At 43.0% G+C, this 25,212-nt stretch overlaps 7 protein-coding genes across 7 annotated transcripts; 1 reads left to right on the top strand and 6 right to left on the bottom strand.

Annotated features, from left to right (window-relative positions):
* Nucleotides 1-334: 334 nt before the first annotated feature.
* Nucleotides 335-3,604, top strand: EAF02_003499 (uncharacterized protein; the record flags this gene model as incomplete). Its single annotated transcript, XM_038899547.1, has 1 exon — nt 335-3,604. One exon carries the CDS (start codon nt 335-337, stop codon nt 3,602-3,604), a length of 3,270 nt encoding a protein of 1,089 aa, XP_038760474.1.
* A 175-nt stretch (nt 3,605-3,779) lies between these two features.
* On the bottom strand, nt 3,780-4,768 carry EAF02_003498 (uncharacterized protein; the record flags this gene model as incomplete). Its single annotated transcript, XM_038899546.1, has 3 exons — nt 3,780-4,152; nt 4,211-4,361; nt 4,477-4,768. The coding sequence occupies 3 exons, from the start codon at nt 4,766-4,768 to the stop codon at nt 3,780-3,782; spliced, it is 816 nt and encodes a 271-aa protein (XP_038760473.1).
* Nucleotides 4,769-5,543: 775 nt separating this feature from the next.
* Nucleotides 5,544-7,384, bottom strand: EAF02_003497 (uncharacterized protein; the record flags this gene model as incomplete). The annotated part of the gene is made up of 4 exons (XM_038899545.1): nt 5,544-6,047; nt 6,104-6,871; nt 6,921-6,955; nt 7,003-7,384. 4 exons carry the CDS (start codon nt 7,382-7,384, stop codon nt 5,544-5,546), a joined length of 1,689 nt encoding a protein of 562 aa, XP_038760472.1.
* Nucleotides 7,385-8,345: 961 nt separating this feature from the next.
* EAF02_003496 (uncharacterized protein) lies at nt 8,346-12,399 on the bottom strand. The gene is made up of 4 exons (XM_038899544.1): nt 11,818-12,399; nt 10,603-11,726; nt 8,818-10,447; nt 8,346-8,755 (listed from the first exon to the last, which is right to left on the bottom strand). The coding sequence occupies exons 1-3, from the start codon at nt 12,266-12,268 to the stop codon at nt 9,833-9,835; spliced, it is 2,190 nt and encodes a 729-aa protein (XP_038760471.1). The 5' UTR covers nt 12,269-12,399; the 3' UTR covers nt 8,346-8,755; nt 8,818-9,832.
* A 428-nt stretch (nt 12,400-12,827) lies between these two features.
* EAF02_003495 (uncharacterized protein) lies at nt 12,828-15,942 on the bottom strand (the record flags this gene model as incomplete). Its single annotated transcript, XM_038899543.1, has 2 exons — nt 12,828-14,851; nt 14,901-15,942. 2 exons carry the CDS (start codon nt 15,940-15,942, stop codon nt 12,828-12,830), a joined length of 3,066 nt encoding a protein of 1,021 aa, XP_038760470.1.
* Nucleotides 15,943-16,454: 512 nt separating this feature from the next.
* Nucleotides 16,455-19,685, bottom strand: EAF02_003494 (uncharacterized protein; the record flags this gene model as incomplete). The annotated part of the gene is made up of 2 exons (XM_038899542.1): nt 16,455-19,163; nt 19,224-19,685. 2 exons carry the CDS (start codon nt 19,683-19,685, stop codon nt 16,455-16,457), a joined length of 3,171 nt encoding a protein of 1,056 aa, XP_038760469.1.
* Nucleotides 19,686-20,429: 744 nt separating this feature from the next.
* EAF02_003493 (uncharacterized protein) lies at nt 20,430-25,113 on the bottom strand (the record flags this gene model as incomplete). The annotated part of the gene is made up of 4 exons (XM_038899541.1): nt 20,430-22,641; nt 22,725-23,218; nt 23,301-24,452; nt 24,868-25,113. The coding sequence occupies 4 exons, from the start codon at nt 25,111-25,113 to the stop codon at nt 20,430-20,432; spliced, it is 4,104 nt and encodes a 1,367-aa protein (XP_038760468.1).
* Between the last annotated feature and the right edge of the window lie 99 nt (nt 25,114-25,212).

The raw sequence follows: 25,212 nt of genomic DNA, 5'->3' as shown, positions 1-25,212 counted from the left end.
AATGATCCGACCCAGCTAAATTTATTGCCTACGTTGATATGTGAAGTTTTTGCCTCTTTTCCCTTTATTAGACTTGATATCTCACTGAAACCACCATAGATTGGCAGATTGACAAATTCACAGTATCTTCTCCTTATCATTTCAACTGCAGTCTAATTTTGACTGTGCAAAGCATGTTCTACGGTGAGTACAGAGCTTGTGTGTGATCTTTTTCACTTACAAAATCGGCTGATCTCGACTTAGATTTTGATTTTCACGTTAGAGCCGCACACCGGTGACGATTAAACCTCTCTTCTACAAATTCGCATACGATTCCTGTCTCTCTTGGTAGGGCATGCTCGAGCGCACGGCGGGATGTCTTGAAACAGGCAGTCTGCGGCGCCTTCTACCAGGACCAAAACACTTAGCCAAAAGTCGTCGCGCACTTCATTCGGGATTCTGGACCCACGGTGCAATTGAGCTTGAGCTCTCGCCGTTATGGCAGCTCATGTTACAGGGACCTGATTCTATCGAGGGCTCGAACTCACGATCGCCCAACGATGGAACTGTGAGCGAGAATCCTGGCATCTTCTTGGATTTTCTCTATCCAGCCGGTACCCTCAAATTCCTACGGCAATATCCAGGGATGGGCGTTGATAGACAAGATGGGAAGAGGGCCAGATTGGGATTGAGAAGTCATGGCTATCGGCTCTACTCATCTTCTGCTAAGAAACCTTCGTTAGCATTGGTTCCAGTAGATGCAGAGACGAAAGGATCCACCGAGATTAAGAAGCGTCCTATTATACATGAGGCGCCTGACGATGCAGCAACCATTGCAACTGTTCTAGGAATAACAACATCATCCCGATACGAAGAGGTATGGCGAAAATATCGGCGTCTGGAATTTGGGAGCTGGGCCGAGGAGCGAATTCGAATCCAAGTCTTAGAATATATGGCTGCTTCAAATCGGATAGTAGATGCGGAGAGGGCCACTTCATTATTCGAGCGATCTGATGAACGTCGAGAGAAACCAGAGATATACGAGATTGTGATTCGTACTTATTTGAGACTGCAGAATTTTTCGAGAGCGAATGAACTTTACCACTACTCCCTCGAAAAGTTCAACACAACGGCTGGAGGATCAGATATTATGTTACATCTCATGACAAATAATTTATGGTCGCAAGCCTTCGCTCTCTGGACAGAAGTGCAGCTGCATGAGAATCTTGCCGGTCCACGTTATGATATGTTTAAAAGTCTACATCACATAGAAGATCTTCCAAACAAAGCTTTACTTCTAGCAAAGTATATCAACAAGTCACTCCGCCTTCCCTCGGAAGTTGAAACTCTACCATCTGAAGCCCTCACGAAATTTGCCACGGCAGTGATCACGTCAGCTCTACTAAGTGCCAAACACTTTTCATATGCTACATTCTGGCCTCTTCTAAGGCATATTCAGGACTGGGGAACTGAGTCTGTTCCTCTTTATACACAGGCAACAAGCATGCTACTGTCTCTTGGTCAACTAAAAGCAGCAATCGTTCTTTACAGGCAGGCCCGAGTAAGCCCAATGAAGAATCTCTTACTTCCAAGATCCATGTTACAATCCGTACTGCAAATATTCTTCAAAAATCATGATTTGATTGGGGTCCAAGAAGTGTTTGCGGATATATTTCGCTTCAATCAGACTTTGGATCGAGCGTCGCACAGGAGATGCATGGATGAATTCGCACGCCACGGAGATGCTGACACTGTTCATGCCTTGTTTGAGCAGTTTGCAGAAAAGTATATGCGATTAGAAAGTGAATCTGCAACAACTCCTAATCCTCTGGCATCAGCCGACGATATGGCTCCTCTCTTACATGTTCACGCAAGGCGGGGAGAGCCCAAAATAGTCCTCGAGGTATTCAAAAGTATTCGAAAGAAATATCGTCTTAAGCCGACCATAACATGCTGCAACATTCTCATCAGTGCTTATGCACAGGTTGGCCAAGTTGATGATGCCTTGGAGACTTTTGAATCTACTGTCACAAAACGAAAACTTCAACCAGACGACTACACATTTGGAACACTGATGGGGATGTGTGCCTCACGTGGTGATCTCGAAAACACCATTGAGCTGTATCGGGTGTCTGCTACTTATGGAGTTGAGAAGAGTGCAGCTATGGTTAGCACTCTCGTGACTGCCTATTTGGCAGGCGATCGATTGGAAGAAGCTGAAACCATATGCGAAGAGGCCGTGAATTTAAAGTTCTCGGATTCACGAACCCGCATGTGGAATTCTTTGCTTGTTGCTTGGGCGTTGCGTTATGACCTCATCAACGTTAATCGAATCCTTCAAAGAATGTCTAAGCTTAACATAGAGCATGACGGTGATACTTATGCCGCTCTCATGCAAGCGCTGGCCATGGTAAAACAACCTGAACGTGCCTGGCAAATTTTAGCAGAAGTTATGCCAGAAGCTGGTATACCTGCCACTAGTCTTCATTATGCGATTGTGATGGGTGGCTATCTTGCTGCTAAACGCTACAGGGATGTTTTTGTAATCCAAGATCGAATGCTTGAGCAAAAAAGAATGAAAACTGCAAGTACAAAATTCTTGGAATTAAGAGCTGCAATTCACGCAGCTAGGCTTACTTGGGGAGACCCACACGGTGCCATGGAGATTTTTGAACAAGTTGTCCAAACAATCAATCCCCGCGACATAAGTGACAAAGTCAGGAAAGGTATCCAGCATGAGCCACTTGATATCGCTTTTCCTACCACGTTCTTTGGGTATATTGTATTCGTGCTTTCCAAAAACATGGAGATAACATCCGCCAAGGATATGCATCAACGTTTCTTAAGATTGCTACCAGCCGATAGAAGAGACACACAACCCGGGAATGTTACCACTGCTTTAATGTCACTAAAACTTCAAGAGCTGGATTATGACGCCGTAGAAGATCTATGGCAGCAGTTCGTGTCCGATACTAGAAAGCGAGCTCAATCTCTTCGGCTTTCAAAATCACTTTCTCGTACCAATGATTCCGAAAAGGCAGAAGTGGTTGAAGGCGAGGCCGGCCATGCACCTGGAGAGGGCGTTTTGGAGGATACTAAAGTCGATGAGAGCAAGGAGCCAATTAAGGCAGCACATAGACTCGCTCTGACAAAAGCCTTGCATTTCTACATGATGGCTCTTGTAAGGCAAGGGAAAATCAACGTTATGATACGAACTGTCAACGAGATTACGGATATGGGATTTCAATTGAGCAATCAAAATTGGAACGAATATATTCAACATCTTACCAAGTTTCGACATTTAAAACTAGCATTTAAGATATGCGAAACGGTTCTTATGGATCATTGGAAGGGATGGGCGAAGCTGAGAGCTCTAACAAGCGAGAAGAACAGATTACCTTTGGAAATCAGGAGGAAGGGAAAGCTACTGACGTCTCTACGTCCAGAATACCGCACATTCTTGTACCTTACGAAAGGATTTCTTAATATACAAGCTATGGCGGCGGAATCAAGAGCTAATCGGCTTTTACTAAATGATTTGGAGCATGATTGTTCAAGGACACTGAATGCTATCAAAACAATGGTTAGAACGGGAGATTCTCTAGAACGAGAAATTTTGGGGTGAAGCGTGTAGATACCTTTTGTACAATTATGTATTCCATGTACGATCCATAGATGTAGATTTTGTGATAGATTATTACATACAAACAAACTCAACTTTGTTAGTCTCAAGACTTCAACAGCACATATAGACAATATTTTATCTCTCATATTCTTCCCATTCCACAATCTTGAAATATTCAAGATATCCCATCAACTCCGCTAACTTTCCTCGCACTCGTGATGCCCACATCCGCCAGCCCACTCAACGCAAACATGGCAGCAGTTCCAGCATTTGCACTGTATTCCAAATGGGCTGGTAGTATGACATCTCCACCTTTACAAATATCATCTTTAGGATCACAAATCGTCATCACTTTACTCGAATCGATACCCGCCAACGCAGTACCATTCTTTGGATCTCCAAACATCACGACGGATTTCACGCGTGATGTGGTGGTCGTGGGGAGCGAACTCATGGCCAGATGAACAAGTTGTGCTCCTTGAGAGTAGCCGGATACAGTGAGATGTGTATTGGGACAACTGGTTAGAGTATTGGTTATTAGATCGGCCCTGGGGTGTGTTAATGATGAGTATGGGTTCGAGGAGTAGGAGGAGGAGGAATACATACATAGTTTTTGCACCGGCGGGGTCACCGCCCGCGAGAAACCCGGACACGCTCGCGGAATAATCGACGCCTTGGATGGACATGCTTCCTGTTTGGTTCATGTATGCGGCGAGGGCGGTGAAGAATGGAGGCCCGGTTAGGATTCCCACATTGCCTGGTTGTTGAGTTAGTCATGTTGATTCGCTTCCTGACTTCCCGTGTATTCATTTGACTCCGAGAGAGAGAGAGAGGATGGTTAATGAATCAGTAGGTAAGTGAAATAAACATACCCACTTCCCCTGTTCCACGCGCAAATAATACAGTCATCGTAGCACAACTCCCATTACTATCCAGCACATCGTTCTGCGTAATCACATTTCCTCTGTCGCCGAGAAATGTTTTCAAAGTGCTGGAGTTCTGGAGATCGCTTCCTAGAGTGCCGAGTTCACTGGCTACGGCGGAGAGATCGCGAGTTTCGATAAGATTGCTTTTGAGGCTGAGGGGGAAAAAGGGATATGAAGAGATGGAGGTGATGTAGAGGGAGATGATGAGTGGGAGATAAAAGAATGTTCGGGATGTCATGGTAGGGAGTGGAAAGGAAGGACCGGCCTTCGAGAATTGATTGGGATGAGGGAAGGGAAGAGAATGTTCTTGGCATGTGTTTGTGGAAGAGATATGGGATGGGATGGGATAGGATGGGATGGTCATAAGGAAGAGTAGGAGAACAATATGAAACTAGCTCTTTAGTCAATGAATGGTGAAGATTTAGTTTGTTAGATGCATGGTTCCCTAGAGACACATTCAGCCACGATTCTGGAGCGAGGTGTATCTGATGAAATCATGGTATTCCTGAGCAGGTTACTTGCAGGGAGATTGGTTCAAAGTGTGTAAATTCATTGTTTTGCTATCCGCATGTGGTTGCTGTCACGAATGGTGTTTGAGAGTCTGGGTGGTGTATGGGAATGATGGTTGTTTGAAACAGTCTGAGAGGTTGTGTTGTTATGTAAGCCGATATTTTCATTCGCTAATGGATGAGTGATCGTGATATATATACTCTTCGACTTGAAATTTATAATTGAAATAATCTCAGATTGACTAATTGATTCTATAATCTACAATCTATTAAAAGAATTTATGGATTCGTAGAAGCAAACTAAGTTTTTATGTACTCTATATATTATATAATTATATATCTCTATAAGTTTACTATTTTTATTAATTGATATATTTAAAATCTCTTTTAATAGATTATAAGCAATTTTCAGGATCTTAAAAATCCTGCTTGCCTATTTACGAAAGGTATACAAAAACATGATGTCCGAATTGCAGACCTCGCACATCTATTCATACCAAGGTACTACTTTCCAGCTGGCCTTTGTCTCCATCGGATAGAAACACTTCTTGGATTTGCCATTTGTAGAAGTAACTCCACGTTACTATCTTTGACAGTGTCCAAAGTTCGCTTCCTAGCTGCGTCGAGGGATTCGCCTTTGTTGGGCACTGGCTCGGCAGTATGGCTTCTGAAAAGTGCTGTCAAGGTGGCAACAAATTCAACTTGCGCAAACCTCTTGCCGGGGCAGTTCCTAATCCCTTCGGACCACGGAAAGTAAGTGCCCTTGGGTGGATTAAATAGACTTTCTTTCTCAAGATTGCCAGAATTTTCAATCCATCTTTCTGGGCGCCATGTCAGGGAGTCACCACCCCAATGATGGGGGTGTGTATGCAAAGCTTGCAAATGAGGAACCACCAAATAGTTGGCAGGAATGTGATAGGTCTGGTCATTGACTACCAGGTCGGTAGATTTGGAGCCGGTATATTTTGGTATACCGGGAAGAGGATTATAAAGACGTAGTGTTTCAAGCTGAGGCAAGTAATTAGCTGACCATCTAGATATTTTTCCCGAGAAATTATTCTTACCAAAACCGCAAGAGATCGCTTGAGCTTCGGAAACAGCTCACTATATGCTAGTGTTTTAGGATCTCGACCCCCAACATAATACTTGATTTCTTCGCGAACCCAATCCTGAACCTGTGGGTTCGCCACTAAAAGTAGCATGGCGTAGGAAAGCGATATAGCAGTCGTATCATGTCCAGCAAAGTTGAACACGAAGATGTTACCAAGAATTTCGGCGTTTGTTAAAGGCTTGAGCTTATTGTCTTCGCCGGGATCTAGGCTAGTAGAATGACTTTCGTTCGAGGCTCGGACCAAGTTACTGACCAGGTTCCCATTACCAGACTCGCCATTCTGTATTAATCTCCTCTCCGCTGCCACTTGGAAGCCATATAGTTGCGGAACGAACTGATTGCCCACCCAACTTGCTGAGAGCTGCGTGGCAAGAATGGCAGATTTAAACAGCTTCTCGGGAAGAACCATTATGAGCAGGGCATTCTCCAGGATGATCGAGATAGAATCCCGATAAGTCAGAGAGTCTTGGTCCTGAATTGTGTGGTGAGAAATGCTACCGAATGGGTATGACTTTTGAAAAGCAACATATGCAAGCACGTGTAAAGCTAAAGTTCTAGTATCGTCCGGCGTTGCATTTGTCCCATCCCTACTTTGAGAACACCATGACTGCAACATATCCTCCGCTTGGCGAAAAGATTCGTCCCACACCTGAGGGCTTTTTTGTTCATTGAATGGAGTAGCAGTGAGTTTTCTTCGTCTCTGCCAATCGTGTCCTTCTGCCTAAAACTTGTGAGCTCGTGGCAGTGATGTTGAGTTGAAGATATCTTACAGTCGAGATATTTGGTCCAAAGACATTGAGGGCTTCTACTTCATATTAGCCCATTCTCAGCAACAAATTATGGGAGAATTACCCAGCATCCATATAGGGCGTACAAAGTCCCGACCACGAGAAAAGATATCAGTAACAGTGGCAGCGTTTGCTACAAAAATCCAGTTTCTTGTGGGCGTTACCAGAACCCAAGCGTCTCCAAGACGTACGTGAGTATGGAACTTATCGTGGAATTCCCATCCCAGACGGGTGTGTCTCGTGAATGAAACTGCACCGAAGGGGAATTGCCGTACAACAGTCTTGAATATCGTTTGGAGTGCAATCCACAAAGGGTTATCAGGAGTGATAGGGCTGATTACGCGGGGCAAGCCCAATGCCGATGCATCTTTGTAATTCAAATACAGCGAGTACACGTTGTAGAGAAGAAACGATATTAGAAAGAGTATTGAGTAAACGAAAATCATTGTGTAGAAAAGAAGGTTTATTTCCTCGTTCTGAAGGTTCTATTGTGGTGACCAAGTAATTGAAGAGAGATGCTCGAAAGACTCGATGTGGAAAAGTCCAATTTGATAAAGACTTAACGGGGCGGAAAGCCTGGACGAGCGGCACAGCACGAGAAGGCTGGTTTCCATTCAAATTTAAGTGGCCCCCCAAAGGCGGGTAATTGTTGTAGCAAAATTAACATCAAACAAATGCAAGTGTAGTATAAGGGATATTCATCTTGTGTAGTTGTAGGCGGCTATCTATTATAACATTTGCGAAACGGTAAATCGCTTGAAGTTTGAAGTAGCGCCAACAGACTACTAGTTATCAATTAAGTAGGCATTGATTATATTCAATAGGAATACTAATTGATAATATCATTTTAACGTGAAAAGAATTTATATAAAGTACTAGTAATATATTCAAACCTCGATTAAAATTTGTAGTTATTATATCGTTTCAAGTTGAAATTAGTAAATTTCTAGTAAAATATAATGTAAATTTTGTGATCAAAGTAGTGTATATTGAGTCAAATAGTAGTATTTCATAGAATCTATAAGTAAAGAATACTATAGATATCAGAGAGAGAGACTTATATATATGAATTGAGCGCTAGACCTAAGAGAGAAGAGAAGAAGAAGGAGTTATTATCTAACTACTAGTTAGTAGTAGTAAAAGAGTCTTTTTTGTTATCAATTTCTAGTAATTATAAAATAGTTTTAAAGGATTTAAAAAAACTTATTAAAAAGTCTATTAAAGAATTTTATATAAAAAACTTATTAGAAAAACTTATTAAAAAAACTTATTTAAAAAACTTATATATATAAAATTTTAGTTTTTCTATAATGAATTATATTATTATACTTAAAGATATTTAAATTTGAATTTAAAAGATTATCGCAAATTTAAATCATATAGTATTCGATCAGTCCCGTACAACTACTGCCGCGAATCTTTGAGCAGTATATTGAGATTCGCTAGGCATACAAAGTCAGAATATCTAACAACCATCTGCAGTCAATTTCTGCTAGGAGTCCTTAATCGTGAAGAATGATACGTCCACCAATCTATACAAAAGAGGATGGTCTGACTGTTTCTTAACGTCAGCTACCAGGCCAAACCAAAGCTTGCACTTTGATACCGTAATGAGCAGTATTAGTCGTTCATATCAAGCTCACAAAGTATCTCGCGTCACTACAACCTCTTCTGTTCGTCGAATACCAGGCTCTTCTTTCTCCTCCTGATGCGCGGTCACTTGTTGGTACCTGCTGTAATACCCTGTCTAAATTCGACGAGAGGAAGACGAGGCATTTGACACGAAGGTCGGAGATCTTTGGCGATTAACTGATGGCCTAAAACAGAATAGCACGTTAGTTGTCTTACAAAGTTCTTATACTAGTGTGATTAGGCTCACTGCTTTCCAGATATATCAATTTCGTTTTTGCGGACGAGTCTTTACCAACTGTCTATGGTGATAATGTTGCCAGACTCCAGAAACCGAAACGGAAATATGATCCATAAAATAGTTTTGATCAATGATTCCCGCTCAATCAAGCAGCCGAGAGTTGACAGGATATCTAAAACTAGACTGCATTACTTGTCTTGATTAGAGCCACTCGTACCGGTATCTGTATGCTCCAGCTAGTTCAGATGGTAATAAGCTATAGCTAATAAAGGCCTCAAAGCTCATGTTAAATTTGCTCTTATTTATTCCTATTGAATACATCGCAGTGATTCATATCGAGGCATGGCCAGTTGCGTTTTCGGTCCTGCTTATTTCATACACACTACAGATGGCTGGCATTTTAAGATTGATTACCATACTACCAGTACCCATTCATACTCATGTCTTGAAGCGAATCTCTATGTGTCATCTTATAGCTCGGTGACGACTGGGTTCCTTCTATGAATAGGGATTTTAATGGGCGGGCTGGGATTCTATACTTTCTCCAAGCCCTAGAACCCATATTGTAGAACTGGATGGTGTTGCCAAGAATGGTAGTAGTTCATCTCCTTCTATATTGAGTAGACGAACAACGTGCTCGATGATACTAAAATCAGATGGACCTGTACCTCGAGTGATACAATCACGTTCGATTTAGGTATACTGGGTTTAAATTGTTACATTGATCCCACTCGCCCTTTGTACCTTTCATGAATCTCATTCTGATGACGGTGTCAATTGTATGAGGAGTAATGTTCTATGACTTCATATTTGCCATATGAGTTGAGAATTCCCTCAAATATGCGAGTAGTATCAGATTGAGCTTCAGTGTGCTCACTGATTTAGCTCATATGATTATTTGTTAAGAGTTCCTTCCATCATAATTATTGGCATCTGCTAATACAGCTAGAAGGCTGATGCTAGTCCACCAGGCCTTGCATAGTTCATGGTCTTTGAAGAGGAGTAACTTTTCTTAAAGTAACCGTCATATGATACGAATAGTATATTCTCCATTCCCATGAGATTCCTCATAGAACTCTTCCCCGATCAGTTTATCACTCTCCGCATCAAAGGCGACATTCTTTGCAAGGTTCAATAGACAGCCCACCCTCACCAAACTTTTCCGAGTACAGCTTGGCTTTAGAATGAGAGCACGAGAGCTCCGACTAGTCTCGAAATTTAGGGGGAAAACGAACAACATCCCTTCTCTAATCTCCCTCAGGTCGTCATCAGACTGCAAACGATCAAAAACCATGGGAGAAAATAGCGGATGAGATCTACCGAGCACCTGGATGTAGTGAACGTTGTTGTTATTCCAGGTCGCTGCATTCTGTTTAGACAATGTAAAAGAGTGACGCCCAACCTTCAATTGACCACGAAGTCGAAGAAATCCCGAAGTGACGGATCCAAATGGGTCTTTGCTAGAAATAGTGGTTCCGACATCAAGGATGGCAAATTCAGGAGGCTGGGTCCGATTTAAATCCAAAGTCATGTAATGTTTGTATTCTGCTGGAGTCCAGTCATACCAGCGCGTAGAAGCCTTATTATATTGACCGTTATCCCATGCATTTGTGATTGACCTGCCTGTTGATGAGGCCCACTAGACCATAGGATCGTCAGCAATTGCCTATCATGGAAATACTTGCAAAGGATGAATATGTTGGTGAAGTTTTTACAAGGAGAAAACGAAGAATGAATCAGGAGAAAAGAAACTAGTATCAGAAGCTATGATATGAAGGAATGAATTGCACTCACACTCCAAGATGGTGCGACGTTAGAGCTCGGGCATTCTCGACGATCAAGATCATGTCTAGAGCCAGGAATGGTTGCTAACCATCCCAATTGCCTCTCAAGCTCGAATTGCCACATTCCGGCGAGATATATCTTGTTTTTGGTCGGTAAGTATTCCCCAAATTGACGTGCCACACCAGCCATTGCCATAAGTATATCGTCTGGATACGAAAGAATAGTCTTGCTATAAATATGTAAGAGTTGACTCCAGAATCTTCGGAAAGCGAAGTTTGCGGTAAGAGAATGGGGAAATAGAAGATGATCATCGGATATCTTTAAACAAGATGATATGACAGGAAATGACTCTGATGCCATTATTTGTTGACATTTCCACATTACTTCCCCATCAAAAAACTGTAATGTTCTTTTGGTTAGAGCCCTCTCTTGCACAACCCAACCGCGCTGGTTTAGGGGTGCCTCTCGAATGATCTGAAGCCACTTGTCCTTGTTGAGAATTGTTATTCTTACTGGGTTCTGCAGACGCGGATATTTTGCTCTATCAAGATTTATACATAGTACGTCATCCACTAGAGAGTTCCTTGGAGAGAAAAGGCCCTTTGATCCATCGGTCGCAGCAGAGGCTGCGATGCAGCAAAAGGCATTCCCATAGACTTGGGACATTTTTGGTGCTTCATTCTCCCAATCTGGTTTGGAATCCTGGATGATGCAAAGACTGTCAATCCAAAGATATCTTACATTAAAGTCTCGTAAAAGTCTTTTTCCTACATCGATGGCATCCTGGAAAGTTCTACTTAAATGAGAAATGGGCAACCCTTGTTGAAAAGCTTCCAGATTTTTCGTCGTCAAAGTAAGGATCGGTGCTTTGCCCCAGCAGTGACTTAAAGTCGCGTATGAACTTGCAGGTTCTACGTTGGACGACAAGATTACACTTGGAGGATCGCATTTGACATCAATGAGACGTGTAGGCAAGCAATGCGAAGTCTTCTCAGATATTGACGCGGAGTTGCATAATTCGTGAGTTTCTTGGCACCTTCTTATTGATGAATAACAGAAGTTCCTCCATCTCTCTTCAGAAAGATGATTGGTGTTTGTAAGAGACTGTGACGCTTTATGGAAGTCTTGATAACCTGTATTGAGATTTCAGCAGATATGCTTCAACTCTCCATGTCTACCCTTGAGCTGTAACTCAGGGATTGGACACTATGAAAAGTGCTTTACCGTTTAATGTGTCTAAAACTAGCACCAAAACGCCACCGCCCTTCCATTTTGGCTTCTCATAGGTTGTTTTGTAGGACAGCTTGTAATAGCCCACAGAAATCCCCTCCTCAAGTTCAAGAGACAAAGAGCTTATGATGAAACGTTTTGCAATATCAGTCAAGGACAACGAATTAGTATTATTGTTTGAATAGAAATTCCGATAACTTCCCTCATCCCTAAATGCTCTCCATACCACGGCGCAGAAGCGACAGCCTCCATGTGCGCCGTTCAAGATCAACAACATAGTAGGTGTTTCTTCTTCGGATAGCTTTAACCCTAGCATATCCTCGATTTCACTTCCAATCTCTGTGTTGTGGAAGAGTATGCTGTTGCAAAGCTCACAAATGGTTGTGGTTTCATCTCCTTCGAAGGATTCGGAGAGACCAGGTATTTCCAGGTTGCCGCTGGCCATGCTTTCGAAAGTCTCCGAGATGTATTGAATAGATTCTCAGCTTTTGTGGGAATTGATGAGATGTTAGTCAATAGAGAATATGAATCAAGATGGACGATAAAGCCTGATTGCGGCGCACTTTTGAATGAAGATGGTTTGGACAGATGATATGAAATTGGGTGTATGGTTCTGTAGTGTCTAGGATTCTTTTATTTGCTCCAGGACTAGTGGACCTCGGACTCCATGATATAAGCAACGGATATCTAATTGGTGCTTAATAAGCTCCACAATATTTTGGACGCACCTTGTCTTCTATCAGGATAACGCTTACGCTTCGACGAAAATACAGCTTCATCTTAAAGTTTTATAGAAACAAACGTTTACTTGACTGTATTTTACACTAAGCCTTGGTATTAGTGCAAGTGAATGAAAAGCCCCAAAGGAACCAAACTTTATGCTCACCGGGAAGGACTTCCCACTTGAAAACTCAAGCAACAGCCCTTGTATCTCATTTCATAACTTCTAAAACTTTTGGTTTATTGGTATCTTTACATGTACACTCAGACTCCCTATTCTACCTCTACTCCTCCTTCACAGCACCTCCTGCCGCAGCTTGAGCAATATGACTTTGCCACCAATTAACCCAATCACTTACAAAACTAGCCTGAATCTTCACACCTTCGACATCGCACTTTGTCATCGTGTGCAGGTAAACCTTTCCAATCTTCTCGAATTGACTCTTATCCGCTCTATATATACCAGAGGCCAAAGATAAACTAGCTGTACTGGCAGCTTTGGCGAAGACCTTAGACTGGTCCTTGAGTACTTCTTCGTGGATACCCTTGATCAAGGCGATTTGTGCCTTGAAATTGACCTCTACCTCGGCTTCCGAAGACGATGCCTTCGATTTGGACTTTGCGAAAGCTTGAATTATTGAGAATGCCTTGTCACTCAAGTGTTTGGCTTTGGTAGTACGGATCAGTCGTAACAAAGGTAATAGAATTTCAGCGGCCAAGGGATCAGACGCTTGCTTCTTGGCATATATATCAAGAAGATCCAAAACTCTGCTTTTGAAGTTGACCATATTTTCCTTGGCGTCCTTTTGTTCTTGTTTCTTACTAGGCCCCTTCTTTTTCATTCTTCCGAGAACCTCCTCTAATTTTGGTGTTAGAGCATCCATCCCTGAATCGGTCATATCGGAGTCGCTATCGCCATCCTCGTCTTCGTCATTTTGGTCTAATGCTGAGGTGCCGAGAATCTTTGCTAGAGCGTCGTTGAGCTCTTTGTTAGCCTCGTCGTCTCCCTCATCTTCATCGTCTTCTGATTCTTCTTCATTCTCTTCCTCGTCGCTCTCTTCCTCTTCCTCTGCAAGATGTGCATTTAAGTGACCCTCCTCGCCGTTCATGTCAACAACTTCGACATCCGAGTCCATTTCATCATCTTCTTCATCAACGTCCATCGCATCTTCATCATCTGGGTTCTCGTCAAACATTTCCTGCTGTCCTCTCATGTTTTCGCTAGTTTCCAGCACGTCTGTCATGAGTTTTAATCCACCTTCAGTCATCTCACTCATGAAAGCCGTAAAGACATGTTGAGTGACTTTTCGGAGAAGAGCGGATGGTCTAGAAAGGAAAGACAGTAAGAGCTCCACGAGAACCTCGAAAGGCTCAACTTCCGAATCCTCTGTTGATTTGTGTTTGATCAAGTTGTCGTAACATAACTTCAATTCATCCAGAATGGACACAGCTTCAACATCTCCGTTGTACAACTGAAAGATTACTAAAGCATATAACAATGACAGGGTTTGGAAAGTTGCCTTATCCTTTCCTCCTTTCTTTGCTTTCTTCATGAGTTTCTGCAATGTACTGAATGCAGCATCTTTAGCACCAGTGATAAGCCCGTCCATGGCGACTGCATCAGGTGTGCAGGAAATAACTAAATCGCAGGTGTAATGATAACCATCCATATTAGATAATAGATGAGTAAATGCCGATGTCAATCGGTTTCTGATTAACGTTCGGGTTCCTTCAGAAATGGGAGGTTTGGCTTCTGAATTATTCGAGTATGCTAATGAGGCAAGCTGAGGTAACGCAGCGGTTTTGATCCAACTTGAGTTTTGTGATGCTTCTGTGATATCAACATGTCGAATTGCGGTTAAAACATAGTCTCCAAACATTTGTCGACGTTTTTCGGCGTCATTGGTTTCCGAGCTTGGTACGACCATAACAGGAGAGGTGAGAACATCGAGAACGGCTTCACCATTTGTGTCATCAACCATACTCAGCAATTTTTCTATTGTTTTTGTCTTTGTGACCCGGTCAAAACTGTATGCACCGTTGCCGTCAATCAATCCTTGAAGGACAACAACCAATGCTTCAGGATTCTCTTCCACTGCGTGTGTAAGAACCTTTAGCGACTTGTCGGCAGCCCGGTTTAGGAAGCGATCTTTTTCCTGAACGTGATTGATAAGGCAGCGCACGAGGTTGTGACTGAAAATACTAGTGATGAGTGTTGTACACGAAATATGGCTTTGAATCATTCGTTGAAAGACCAAGAAGCCCCAAAATTTACGCTCTCTTGATGCAGATGCAGAAAACAGGTTTTCTAAGGAATAGTCAATAATGGGTCAAAAAATTGAATGTAAATAACGTACCATCAACAGTAACCTTCCAAAATTTGTCGAATTCAGACATAATGTTCTTGGCCTTGCTATTAGCTGCTTTAACATATTGACTCAAGACAATGTCCCAAACAAAATGTAACTTCGCATTCCATGTTCCAGTTTGCTTGGCTTGTTGTCCTTTGCTCGAAGTGTCCTCGCTGGAAGAACTCTCCTTGAGGGCTTTTGCAAGGGAGTTGAGGTGCTCCAATGGGTTACCACTCTGTCCCCAAGGGTTGCTTGGAAACTTCATTTTTGGAAACTTGTCCCTTGCTCTAAGCCAGATACCAACACCTTCTGGTGAGAGTCCTAATCCAACATCGCACAATTTCTTCAAGGTAGATTCCGCATGGTCTTGGTTCATCTGCTCCAAAGCTTCCATAATAACCCAACCGCATTCCTCCCGAGTCCAGGACTTTTTGCTGGATAAATCCAATAGCTTGTCCAGAATCAATTCCCATTTTCCATCGATCGAAAAGAGTATCTTAGACCTGACAAAGCATTGCAGTCCAAACAACAATCCAAGAGCATGATCTTTCTGTTCCTGTCCACTAAGATCGCCCTCGGGTTTCGTTTTGAGGATCAAAAATTCGAAGACGTTATCGAAGGTCAATCCAGGATATTTTGTCGCACTTAAATTCGCCGAACCGAAAAGTTGGGCCAAGAGCTCCGAAAGTACAATGCTGAAGCCCAATCGCGCACCCTTTCTGCCACTTGCAAGTCCCCGAAACAATCTTCTCTCCAAGTGCTTTTGTAATGTTGATTCTTCTACTCCATCTCCACCTAACAATCCGGACACAATCGCATTGGCGGCATCAAGTCGTTGCGAATCATCCTCACTACTAAGCATATCGTAAAGATTGACTTCACGCTTCAAATCGTCCCCTCTTGGGTTGTTGACAAATGGTGATGTATCGAGAGGAGCGGGAGTTTCCACGGGCTTCTTGGTCGCTGGCTTGGAGGTTTTTTGTTGCTTTTTGGCAGCAGGAGCTGCAACTGCAGCATCTTGCGCTGAACGCTTCCTTTTGCTACCCATCTCGAATTATAGCTTGATAGTTGCAGAAATTGTAAAATTTGAAGAGCTCAGTCTAAAAACTTGACCAAAAATTAAATTCTGCCATAAGGCGGTAAGACTATGGTTCTCGGACTGGCTTAATATATTTATACCTTGCTAGCGTTTTAAATGTGGGCACGAGAGCTCCCCATGTTCTAGAGCACGCAAAAGTTCAGATGCTCTCAACTACAAATAACCAAAGTTCTACGAATTACATATCAAGAAGGTTGTCATCCAATGTCCGGAACTGAGCAGCATATACATCCACACCATACTATATCTCGTCTCCTCCTCTGCACTATTAACAAACTCACTGCTCCTCGATTCCAAGAAACATGTATGGTATCTCGTAGATGTATCACTATTGCAAAATGAACAAAACAGGGGTATAATCATTTGACTTTTAAGTAAAGCATGTACATTGAGGGGCAAAGTTTAAATGGCTCATGTATAATACACACAAATATCCTTTTCACCATCTACCATTAATCCACTCAAGAGATATCGAAAAGTGGCTTCAACTTCAGGATCAGCGCCCACTCATCTTTCTTGACTTCATCTCTGTAGAACTCCTTCAAGGTATCGATACTCTTTCTGCTAATCAATGAGTACAATGTATCAGATTCCTCCAAGTGTCTACCATATGTCGGTTGTGAACTGCCCATTTCGATTTTGATAGCAACGGAAGGTTCTCCTCTCTTGCACTTTTCAAGTTGCTTGTGATCACGTTCAATGGATGTGACTCTTCCAATACCCACGATCTCCTTGCTACCAGTGACCGAGTTATGTTTAACAGCGGCTATAGGGGTGTGCAACCTGAGATTTCCTTCAACAACATCGACACCGATAACAATAGGGCCGGTTTTGTTAAAGACAGCTACTGGTTTAAGAACGCAAGGGAAGACGGCCAAAAGCTTAGAGGCTTCCTTCTTTGCCTCAGCAATAACCTGCATATGCTTGGTGAAGGAATCGAAAAGATGATAGATAATATCTGCAGTAAAGATCTTGATGCCTTGATCATCGGCGTATTGTTGTGCCTCCTTATCAATCTTAACATCGAAACATAACATGACCGCGTATTCCTTTTGCTTCTCAAGCATAGTACCACAATTCATTACATCTCTCCTGAAAACTGGACCAATACCGACGTTGGCAACAGGAATCTTGGATACCTTCAAGAAATCTAAAAGAGCTTCCAAAGATCCAAGAGTAGATGCTTGAACGGTGACACCACGTCCAGATTTCTCAACTCGACTAAAGAGTGCACCAAGATCGGACTCAACCTCAGCCTCGACATCCGACTCGTCATCGTCAGGACCAACAACCATCAATCTCGAACCTGCAATAGCGCCTTCGAGACCGGGTGCAGAGATCTTGACACCGAGAGCTGCCTTGACCTCCTTGTTGTGGACATATTGAGATTTAAGACGAAGTTCCTTCATCTCAGCTGGTGTTAGGAGAGCTCGAATATTTGTGGTAATAGCTCCATCTACACCGCATACGACAATACGATCACCCTCTCGAAGGATACCGTTGGATAGAATGACATCGATAGTCATACCGAAACCTTCGATAGCCTTGACCTCAAGGACAGTACATTGAACTTCTGAAAGGTACATCAAAGCACCAACCATACGCTCTTGGGTGAGTTGGAGAATCAACTTGAGCATATCTGGAATACCCTCACCAGTGTGAGCTGACGTAGGAACCAAGGAAACATTCTTGGCCATAGATTTGTTCTCGTAGAAAACTTCAGCGTTAAATCCTTGTTCGGCAAAAGCAACCTTTGTATCTGCGAGACGCTTTGCGAATTCGTTTTGTACACCCTTGTTTTGAAGTGCCAAACTCTCTTGGAATCCGTTGTTATCGACCTTCTTCCAGCCATATAGACGATCAATTTTGTTAAGAGCAACAATGAAAGGTGTCTTTCTATCCCGAAGAAGTTTCATCGATTCCAAAGTCTGAGGCTCGAGACCGTGCATAATATCGACGACAAGAATGGCAATGTTACAAAGTGATGAACCACGGGAACGTAAATTAGAGAAAGACTCGTGGCCAGGTGTATCGATCACCAAGAGACCAGGAACCTTGAGATCGAAGCTCTCATCTCTGTTCACTACTGCAATCTTCTTCCTGATAGCCTCAACTGGGAAGTAAGTCGCACCAATTTGTTGCGTGATACCTCCAGCTTCTCCTTCCTGCACGTTGGTTTGTCGAATCTTGTCCAAGAGCTTGGTCTTTCCAGTATCGACGTGTCCAAGAATACAGCAAATGGGGGATCGCAAGTTATCCTTTGATCTAGCCGCCAATGCTGCTTCGTGTGCCTTTCGTTTTCTTTCCGCGGCTTCATTCTTTCTTTTGAGTTCGGCCAATTCTCTCGCTGTGGCTTCTTCGTCATCGGATGAATCTTCGTCTTCTGAATCAGATTCAGAATCAGAATCTTCTTGCTCCTTCTTCCTAACTGGTAAGGAAGAGGCAGCCTTCTTCTCGCCTTCTTCCTCAGAATCCGCATCCCAGCTATCTTTGACATCCTCATCTTCTTCGTCAGCAGCTACCTCCCAATCTTCTAGCTCGCTGTCCTCTTTAATTTGCTTGGCGGCTTGTTCGGCAGCTTCTTTCTCTGCTTTAGCTGCGGCCTCAGCAGCGATTCTCTCGGCTTCCTTCTTCGCGCGTTCAGCGGCCTCGGCAAGGGCTCTCTCTTCATCTGCCTTAATCTCGGCGGGATTCTTCTTTACGCCCTTCTTTTTGTTGCCATAAACAACCTTCTTCTTTTCTCCGCCCTCTCCACCTCCAACCTTTACACCGGCATCGATCATTTGCTTTAGTTTCATTTCATTTCGCAATTTCTCTTCTCGTTGAGCCTTGGTGAGATAGGTACCCTCTCTCTTTTGTTGTTCAATCTTCTCCTTCTCCTTTTGTTTTCGCAAGGCTCTGGTCTCTTCACGCTTCTTCTCCTCTTCAGCTTCTCGGCGTTCCTCTTCTTCGATTCGAGCCTTCTCCGCTGCAATGGCAGCGGCTCTTTCAGCTTCCCGCTTTCTCAGTTCCTCTTGTTGTTTTTGTAGCTTTGCAAGAGCAGCTGGAATCTTTTTGCCTTTCCCACCTGGAGCGGGAGTCGGTGCGGCCTCGACGGGTTTCTCTGCCTCGACTGGCTTCTCAGGCTCGGCAGCCTTTCCACCTGGAGTGGTCTTCTTTTTCAAAGCCGCCTACAAATTTTACAATTAGCAAAACTCTTAAAAGAACCTTGAATCAAGAAATTCACATACTTGTTCCTTTTTCCTCTGCTTTTCTCTCTCCTTCTTCAACTTTTCTTTTTGCGCTTTTGTGAGCATTTTTCCATCCGCACCCACTTCATCATCTCCTGCATCGTCATTCTTTGCAGGCTTGGCTTGCGCATTCTTTCCTTTTCCTTTCTTCTCTGGCAAGGCGAATTCATCGTCTATTGAAGCTTCAACGGGAGCTTTGTTGGCGAAATCATCTTGAGGTTGTTCATCGGCGGCTGGTGGGTCCTCTCCCTCAACGAAATCTTCCATCTGCTTTCCCTTTTTGCCTTTCTTTTGCTTCTTGCGCATCATAGCCATGAGACCTCCTGCAGGAAATTCCTCCTCAGGATCAGCCTCTGCAGCGTCGGCATCGGGTTCCGCTGCCTTGACAGGTTCAACGGTCTCTCCTAGCTCCGCCTCCCAGTCATCGTTCTGCTTCTTATTGTTCTTCTTCTTTGGTGCCATCTTGGTGTTTGATTTTGTCGTCAATTTCAAGAACGAAGAGTTGGAGAAGGTTGCCTTATTATAGTGGGAATTACGTGGCGAAATCAAAAATCGAGGTTAATTAGATCGAGGATTTAATTCGAGACGATCCCAAACAAATCAGCTAGCCTTAAAAAGATGAATGACAGCTGTTCAATGAATGTTAATTTGACAATCTAGTGAAAGAGTGCCAAAAAAGATGATAATTGAATAACTTTCGAGATTCACTATATCGTGAATGTATGAATGTTATTTCGAGTGGGATTGAAGATTTTGAGGTATGCGCGGGGCATTTTAATGTGCGTTCGGTGGTTTGACTGATTTGCGTTCAAATTCACACTAAGCAGGGATCTAAACGAGTTCACCCCCCCTCCTTGGAATTCTTTCACTTCATCTCATGTCTCTGGGTCTCTTTCGAATCTTTCTCTTTGTACTCTTCAGGATAACATTGTCGAGTTCTTGATATTGTAGTCTTGGTATATGGATTGTTTGGATCGGGAGTTTTTGTATAATAATTCATCTCATCTTGGGCGCCTGAATCTTTTTTCATCTCAATCTATAATCAATCATGCCGACAGGTCTCGCCTGCTTCATACTTCATTACAAAACTCTGGAAATATTACACCGTATGTGGTCTCTTATTTTAAGTCAAATTATATGGACTATTGAAATAAATAGTTTTTATGATTCATACTATCTAAAATACCATTGAGCCGTATGAAACTATTAAATGACTGGTCTCAAAAATGCTCCTAAATCGTCATAAGCCTGCTCTATATAGACATTAGGGTCATGACTAGTTTCCAACTTTCCCTCATGCATATTCTCGAGTAGCATGCAAAACCGCTTAAACTGTCTCTTGTTCTCATCAGTTTGACGATGCCCAATCCCAAACATTGCTTCGAGTTTGTCATTTTCTAAAACCCTCTTCAGAATATCACCGTCAACTTGCATACTTGTTCGACCGTGTTTTGGTTCCAAGTCTGCTGATCCATCCCATGGTCGTCCTCCAACAAGACCAGCACTCCTTGCAAGATTGGCAACATAACTGAGAAATTGCCACGCTCGGACATTAAGGGTGGTGAAATGGTACAATGATCCATCAATTCCTAATCCCAAGGTCTCTGAATTCATTTCATCATTGAAGATCGCACCAAGACCATGAAGACGAGTAGAATCCACGACAGAATCCCCGGCTTTGTGAACTTTCCAACTTGAATCCCATACAGGACGACAATTCGCAGATCGAAACCGGATTACTGAAGCCGGTAGTTGTGCTTCAAATACAGTATCGAGTGTATCAACTTTCAAGCCCGAACTAGCCCATAGACCAACGACAGATTTTGATCTGTCCGAGACAAACTCAATTTGATTGCTATCGGATCCTGCAAGAGGATTTGGTCTGCCAATCATATGGTGGAGAGATTCATGTTGAAGTTGATCAGTATGCGTATGACGAAGATGAACAGCTCCATCAGTTTTGATGACCTCTAGAATTTGTAGAGAATGATGCCTGGTGAGAGCGTATATCTTTCCAGAATCGTAAGACAGTGAAATAGCCGGTGAAAGTAGTTTGGCTTCTGCCACGTTTTCATTAAACTTTCTTTCCGCCCTGTTTAGCGTGCTATAGTATAGTTTGACCTCGTTGCCGCTTTGTGCACAGTAGTACAAGCCTTCAGAATCTCCAACGACTGAATACACAGAAGTGAAATTTTTAAACTGAGTCGTTTGCCAAAATGATATCTTGGGTCGACCAGGATATGCCACCGTAGTATCATCACTGTTGGTTGAGATAATCACAACTCTGCCTCCACTGGTACATACGACAATAAAATTCCAAATGGAAGTTCCATGACAGTACAGCCACTCATAAATGCAAAGGATTTTCTCATCAAAACGGCCCAATCCTGCTACAAAATTTGTTTGTGGCCCATTCTTCTTGACCCTTGGATCAGATAAATCTTCGCCAGTTTCGGGGTCTACAAAGTAGAGTGTACTTCGACCGTCTATAGAGGCACCAACGACAAATGCATTGCGAATCTCCGAATGGATGATTCGATATGGTGTTCCTCTGATTGGGATGCGGCGAGGTACCGTTTTTTGTTTCGTCCCCATTCTGGCAAGTAGAAGCCGATTGTATGATATCAGAAGAAGGTCAGTATCAGCTAGTGATTCAGATTCGAGCGGTAATATGGAGTTAATATTCGGTTGTTGTAGGGTAGTATTCAGTGCATCTACCAGCCAAATTTGATCCGCATTGATAGCCTTTCTCGATGTCTGCTTCCTTGGAGATTTTCCATCAGTACTTAGAGTACTTTGATCTATCTTAAAAATCTTCTCATCGCAATTCACAAACAAGCAGTTCGATTGTTCGGCTTGAATCAATGTTGCCACACTACCTCCGAATCTAATACAACAAGACCTGTGGATATCGAACTTCTGTCCGGTTTGAGAAATGTCCAAAGAAATGACTAAACCGGTGAGTGTTCCACACAGTAACGTAAAGTTTTCGGGAGTTGACGAGGGTATAACAAGAATACTGGCTAGTGCTCGAAGGTCATAGCTACACCCTTCGTAGATGGTAGGTACGCGTAAGTGAAAATTTCCCCGCCCAATGAACATCAAGAAAATTTCGCCATCCTTTCTCTCTCCAGTAATAATAAGCCCTTGGGCATCTTGTGGGTGCAGATACATCGCAAGGCACGTTACTTCTCCAACTTCGGGGGTCCACTTAATAATTATCTTGGGGGTATACAATATGGTAGGTGGCGAGGTACTATTATCAATGGCGGTATCGAGTATGCTAAGCAGACGCTGTTCCTCGTGATGTGTGGTAAACAATACTTTTCCATTGCAGATGATTGCATTGTTAATGAATGAAGTTGAAATTGGTAAGGCTTGAGGATAGCCCATCATATTCAAGCTGTCAAGTGTAGTACTAAGGAAAAGGTTAGACGGCTTGATCACATCCACACAATTTTTCAGAGTATAGTTAATGATATGAGAGACTGGAAGACATACCAATTGCCCGAGTCGAGAACAACAATGGATCGTTCTGTTACTTGTATTGCACGATTTCCAGAGACGCTGGTCACAATAGTCCGACTCATCAGGTCTAATGGGATATGACTTGGGTCAAGTTCTTCTGCATTCGTCCGGTCTAGAGAAATTTGTAAAATAGCTGATCGATCCTCGAGCGAAAGTAACAACCAGTCGTCACCGCCAGCCGAGCCCGAGTATACTTCTGAGGGCAAAATCCATGCTTTCGTAACCGCAGAATGAAATTCAAGATCCAGGCCAAGAATAGCTTCAATACCAGACCTCAATTCTGTTATGGATGATAGTGCTCCTTTTCCGCTGCAAACAAATATCGAATCTGACGAAGGAACGAAGCTCTGGGTTCTAGTATTAATGTCTAAGTTAGATTTCGAATTTTTCCTAATTACTACAAGATCCATAGCTGGCGACCAGTTTTGTGTGTCTTTTTTAACATTAGGTTGTGCTCGAGCCGTAATCTATGATGAAAAATAGTCAGTGAAGTTCCCAGCAAATTCTTTCAACTCGCCGTTGCAATAAGATACCACATTTGATACTCACCAAATAAGTCCCCCCGATACTAGCGTCACCCGCAGAAACAAGCACATCACCATGGCGGTGAATATCCGGATCGAGTGAATAGTCTGCACAAGCAAAAGCTTTCCCGATATTGCATTGCATCTCGCCAACATCGGTTATAGAAAGATCAAGATCTTCTCTACTGTGATTCACCTGCAATAGACAGATCCATCCATCCTCTCGGGCAAGATATACATCATCATATTCCGCTGTATAGTGGGGCAACCGAGTCGGTTTTGCCCATGCTATCCATAGGGGCACATCTGAGCCTTGATAGAGGTCGAGGGGCATTCTTTGACCGCATCCAATTGGTATGCATTCAGGTGCACCCTCCAAAATACCTTTGTAAGCCACCATGGAATGCTTGTTCACTAGGACAAATGCGGCTTGGAAGCGTAAAGGTATGAACAATAGGGGGATCTCCCTCAAGGCATAGCCTTTTTTGCCTCTAGAATTTCGTGATTTAATGGCTGACAGAGGTTCCCCAACTCTCCATGAATATATGAGCATCCTTATCTTGCCATTCATGGTTACTATCAGTAGCAGGATAATATCATCGTCTGATCCAGCTGGAGGATGAAGGAATTCCAAGTTCAAAATTGCTCCTTTACAGAGAATAATCTTCTCAGACTCGATATACTGAAGTTCCTCGCCATTGATATATTGGCGATTCAGCTCCGTTCTTGACTCCAAGGCCTGGACTGTGAAACATTGTTCAGAACAACCTATAACCATATATCTTGAGCTGGGGTCAACAGATAAATGCGTTCCAGGCTGGAGCTTATCCATCGCTTTGGATAACCGTCGCCTACTGGACATAAACTTCCACGATCCGTCGCCGGATTGGTGTAGCGTTAAAAAAACTGAATCGCTGGACGTGTCCGCTTCGAGTTGTAAGACTAGAATTTGAGGTGGCAAAAGCGTCTTAGAGGATGACGGGTTATCTGACGACGCCGAAAAGTTGATCATGTCAACGTCTTCGCATTCCTCCTTGACACGCACTTGCTCCTTTTCGTACTCTTCGAGCGATCCCAGGACAGTCGCATTGCGAATTCTGGAACCGAAGTCGTCCTTTCGGATGACTTCAAATAGATGCGGACCAACCCCCAATCGTCGAATCTCGACAAATGTGTCCTGAGTTTGTTAGCGGTCATTCGAATGAGATGGGTATCATGATAAAAATGAAACGGGTGCCGGCATTCGTAGTAACTTATCAATCTCTTCATACATGCTCAAGATAGAAAGTATACAAGGTACTACATATACCTGCTAGGCCTCAAACGTTTGCATTTGTATGAAAATCCACCAATACTGTGAGTACATTGGGTATCATAAATGTGTGTTACAATTTGAGTATATTAGGTGTTTAGAATTCCTGATAGGCTCTGTGTCATTATCATCTTATGATTCTCTCCAATACTTGCAGAATTTCAGTGATAACAGTTCAGTTCCTCCACAAGTAATAAAGGAACTAACAACAACAATGAACAAAAGCAACACAGCTAACATACAAAACAACAGCGTGACAACGAAAGCTAGATTTACTTACTCCAATATATGCTACATCATTGTACTCCTGACCACGAAGTCTGATGGGCAGAATCCAATGTACAAGAGGACTGGGAATGATTGTTTGAGTCAGAACACCACGGACCGGAGGTCGTATCGTTTCCATGGTATGATCGATTGCCCTGTCATCCATTCGATTGTAGCGTTGAAGCAGTGTATGGGTATCGACAGTCCTGGTAACCCATTGTCCGTCAACCAAGACTTGTGTTTGCAAAGGAAATGCCATGGGGACAATTCAAATAAGATTGATTGCCAATTAATTATCATCCGAATTAGGAAGACACGGCGTGCCTCGTATATGCAAACCTAATCGAAAGGTACTTGA

This window comes from Botrytis sinoallii (genome assembly GCF_014898435.1).
Source record: "Botrytis sinoallii strain Bc 23 chromosome Unknown BSIN_005, whole genome shotgun sequence".
NCBI classification, from domain to species: domain Eukaryota; kingdom Fungi; phylum Ascomycota; class Leotiomycetes; order Helotiales; family Sclerotiniaceae; genus Botrytis; species Botrytis sinoallii.
Note: the sequence above shows the minus strand (reverse complement) of the source record. Positions and strands in the feature narration are given on the sequence as shown.

Excerpts from the sequence above, each read along its gene's own strand:
- EAF02_003496 (XM_038899544.1), bottom strand. The coding sequence starts at position 12,268 with ATGGCCAGCGGCAACCTGGAAATACCTGGTCTCTCCGAATCCTTCGAA. Across the intron at positions 11,727-11,817 it reads AGTTTTAGACACATTAAACG|GTTATCAAGACTTCCATAAA; the intron begins GTAAAGCACTTT and ends ATCTCAATACAG. Across the intron at positions 10,448-10,602 it reads ACGTCGCACCATCTTGGAGT|TGGGCCTCATCAACAGGCAG; the intron begins GTGAGTGCAATT and ends CCTATGGTCTAG.